This window comes from Salvia splendens, chromosome 1, assembly GCF_004379255.2.
Source record: "Salvia splendens isolate huo1 chromosome 1, SspV2, whole genome shotgun sequence".
Classification (NCBI taxonomy): Eukaryota; Viridiplantae; Streptophyta; class Magnoliopsida; order Lamiales; family Lamiaceae; genus Salvia; species Salvia splendens.
In genome coordinates this window covers 16020321-16024132 of record NC_056032.1, presented here as the reverse complement: position 1 = coordinate 16024132, position 3812 = coordinate 16020321, and the positions used below count along the sequence as shown (strand labels likewise).

Here is a 3812-nt window from a genome sequence, read left to right as displayed (position 1 = left end):
TAGGGTCTAGTGAGACTTCAAATTAGAGGCAACGAAAAAGTCTTCAACTGGGATGGGGTTATTAAAGCTCCAAATATTGGTTTTGATATTCTAAAAATACCGTTATCTATACAGAAGTTTTGTTATAAAATATATTTATGATCAAATTTTACTAATTTTGTACACTGTATTTATTTGTATTCTATACTTAGATTATAGTAGTGTAGTGATAAATTACAAACTCTATATATTGTACAAATTTCAAACTCTTCAATACAGTGTCAACAAAATGTCAAAACATTGTAAAATTTTAAGATTTTGATGTCAATATAGTGTCAACACATTATGAACACAACATCAACCGTTGACACTGTGTTGACATTTTTTGTTCTGTTATTTTGTCATTTGTTGACATTTTCTAACTTTCCAGATCATAGTTTGAAGTTTGTACAATATATATAGTTTGCACTTGATTACATCCCGATTGTAGTATATATATAAATAATGGAATATCGATTGTTTGAATGATCTTGCTATACTTGCTTCTACTTTAGAGGTGGTTGATGAGGCTAATCAATTCATGAATTCTTTGGATCAATCATAGTCGAGTTTGTTTGACCTCTGATAGCATATCAAATTCTGATAAAACATCAAATGATTTTGTTAAGATACATTTGGTTGAATTTTTGAATGATTTAAAGTGTTTAGACTCCTAATCATCAATTGTTATTGAAATTTGATACTCATGAAGTTATTAAAAACACAGATCACTCTAATGGATTGTGTAATGACATCAAATTGATAACTACACATTTTCCCTTTTGATATCTTACTCTAATTAACACATTTTTTATATGGAAACATATCTCGTGCTCGCATAGGATCGGCGGCCTTAACCACGTTCACCGCACCAATTGTTAAGAGTTAAGGCCGCCGATCCTATGCGAGCACGAGATATGCTAGACAAATTGGCACGCAGCGTACTCACACACCAACTGTTTGGTAAATTGCCACAATGAAATAACAAGAACCTTTGGGAATTGAACTCTCAGCTTTATTGAAAGAAACTGAATAGCAAAACAAGAAAGGGAAATCCTCCGCAGAGGCCTAATCCTCACGAAGGAGGCCTACGAGAAAAACTCGTCCAATAATGATCTCTCCAAGATGATTTTATCGTTGTGGAGACTTATATTTATAGGCTTACAAGTGAGAAAATATAGCAACAAATCTAATCCTAATTTAAATAGTAACGTAATCCTAATAATAATAAATCCTAACAAACTTAATTTAAATAATAGTAATAAATCCTAACTAAACTTAACTAAGTATGCATATCCTTCGATATGTATATCTGTATCAGTCATATATTAAAATGGAAATGAAGAATGCATGACTTGTATGATCTCACTTTTATGATAATTTCGTAGTTTTTGAATTGATCATGCTTGTGCGGATAGGTTTTCAACCGGCGGAGTCATTGGTGGCAGTACTTTAATCCATGAGTTCTACTCTAGAGAAGTTAACAATCCTATTCATTTGACTGTTGATACTGAATTTAGAACTGGTAATGCTTCAATTAAGGCTTTTGTCTCTGTTGGTCTGTCTCTTGGAGACCAACAACTTGCTGCACAATTTCAAGAAATTGCACTGGACCTATGCATGGTTGAGGCGGAACAGATTGGGTGTAAGTATCGACCTGAACTTATTAACATTTTCTCTTTGCGGGCTGTTTAATTGTTGAATATCCGAACTAGTTGTCTATCATTCATCATTTAATTAAATCCCTGGGTGTGTGGTTTACATTAGTGGTTATGTGGAGATTCAAGGTTATATCAGTGCCTTAACCTTCTAACTAGCAAATAACATTGTGTTGGTCGGAAAATTGACATTGTGGTAGTGTGTTGTGCACCGGGAAAGTTGGGGATGCTACTTTACGCATTTTGAACTCTGTCTGGTTTACAGACTTCACTGCTTCATAGTGTTTTTTAACATGTTGTTTGAAATATTTCTGTGTATTTACCTAATTGACATTCGTCTTTCATATTCTTTTTAATTAAATTTGAGGTTTGAGCTAATCTTCAGAGTCAGGACTGAGCTGTTTCAATACCTTTGGAGTACCAGTGAAATTTACTGTTGTGCCATAATTAGTTGCACTTCCAGCTCATTCTTTGGTTTTGATTTACCATTTGTTACTTGAATCAAATTTCTATCAAAAACTTTGGATGTCCAACCAACAAGAATCATAAATTCATAATGAACTTGAAAAACAACTGAGGGCCAAACCGCCCAACAAAATTTACTTACATTTTAATGGAACTTTTTTTCAAGTAGCACCTGTGAAATGGAACCCTAATTATTCTCACATCATGTAGTTAGCTTTTTCTGGTCTCTGTTAGATGGATTCTTGTTTCCTTCATTGTCGAAAATGCCCTTATTAAATTATCACTTAAGATAAAAGTTCTCAGGCTGAACAAGTGCATGTCATACATACCGTTGCTCAAAATCTTATCTGGATTTCTTTGCACAGTTAATGTTCTTAAGCCAACAATTGTTCACAAGCTTCCAAATGATCTCGAGGGAATGGAAGCAACCACGGAACGGTTGCTTGCTCTAATTGACGATGTGTACAAATATGTGGATAATGTCGTGGTGAGGAAGCTGTTTTTTGTTTTTTTTGCCTGAATCTCTTCTTTCCCGTCCATGCTTGTGATTTAAACATGTATTTTTTTTATTGTTTCAGGAAGGACGCAGCGCCCCTGATGATAAAATTGGAAGATTTTTATCTGATAAAATAGCAGCTCTTCCCAAACTATCTCCAAATGCTTTTGATAAGCTAGTGAATGACAGTCTGCAGGTATGAAATCCTATCTACTGTATGGTTGCTGATGCCTTAATTACTCAAAAGTTAATAAGATGTTTACATTCTTTCTTTGGGTTGTCCATTATTTCAAATTAAACATAATTAAAATTTATTATTTCTCTTTCTCCAATGCGCACTTCTGCCTTGATTTAACTAAACCTACAATTTCTAATAAGTATTTCAAAGTTTATTTATAGAAAATCTTGAGACACTTACAACGGAAGATAGTGGTGAAGGTCATGAGCTATTGAAATTCATAGTCGTTATGGTTGGAGATGTATTTTTGTTAAACTATGTTTTCATCTTCTTGCAGGACCAACTTCTGTTGCTTTATTTTTCTAGCATTACGAGAACACAACTTAGCTTAGCAGAAAAGCTGAATACTGCTGCCCAGATCCTTTGATGGATATTCCTTTTGTTTTCTTGAGACACCATGATAGTAGCTCTGTTGATGTAGTAGTTTTTTTCCTTTCCTTTGTTTGTGCTGTGCTCTCTTTTAAAAGGGAAATTTTTGTGTATGATCTGGATTTGAGCATCTCTCTGAAAATCAATCTCATTTTCAGCCATGCCCCATCAGCATTTTTTTATTTCAGATTGAGCACCTTTCGTTTCTAGTCATGCCTTATTTCACTATTTTTTTAATTATCAGTTTGTGTTATTTTCTTTTAATATTTGAATTATATAAAAAATAAAAATGCAAAGTATAAAGAACATTACATATATTGAAATACGATAATAAGATAACATATATTGAAAACGCAACAATAAACAACTATAGATTATTAAACTAACATCAAAATCTAAAATTTGTGCCAACAATTGTATCAAGTCATGATGCAATTGGGATCTCATCCTTTTTAACGACAGTATGTTAAAAATGCATTTGTAAGCTGCTGGTGTCATGGAATTCATTTGTCATCTCTGAGATTGTTATTCATTGTATAAATAAATTTTTGGAGACCAGTGAGATTGT

The 3812-nt window shown here is 33.1% G+C and overlaps 1 protein-coding gene across 1 annotated transcript; it reads left to right on the top strand.

Moving 5' to 3' along the window:
• The first annotated feature begins 1364 nt into the window (after positions 1–1364).
• LOC121805912 (eukaryotic translation initiation factor 3 subunit F-like) lies at positions 1365–3304 on the top strand. Its single transcript, XM_042205988.1, has 5 exons — positions 1365–1375; positions 1437–1663; positions 2507–2628; positions 2720–2833; positions 3153–3304. Exons 1-5 carry the CDS (start codon positions 1365–1367, stop codon positions 3240–3242), a joined length of 564 nt encoding a protein of 187 aa, XP_042061922.1. The 3' UTR covers positions 3243–3304.
• Positions 3305–3812: the final 508 nt, after the last annotated feature.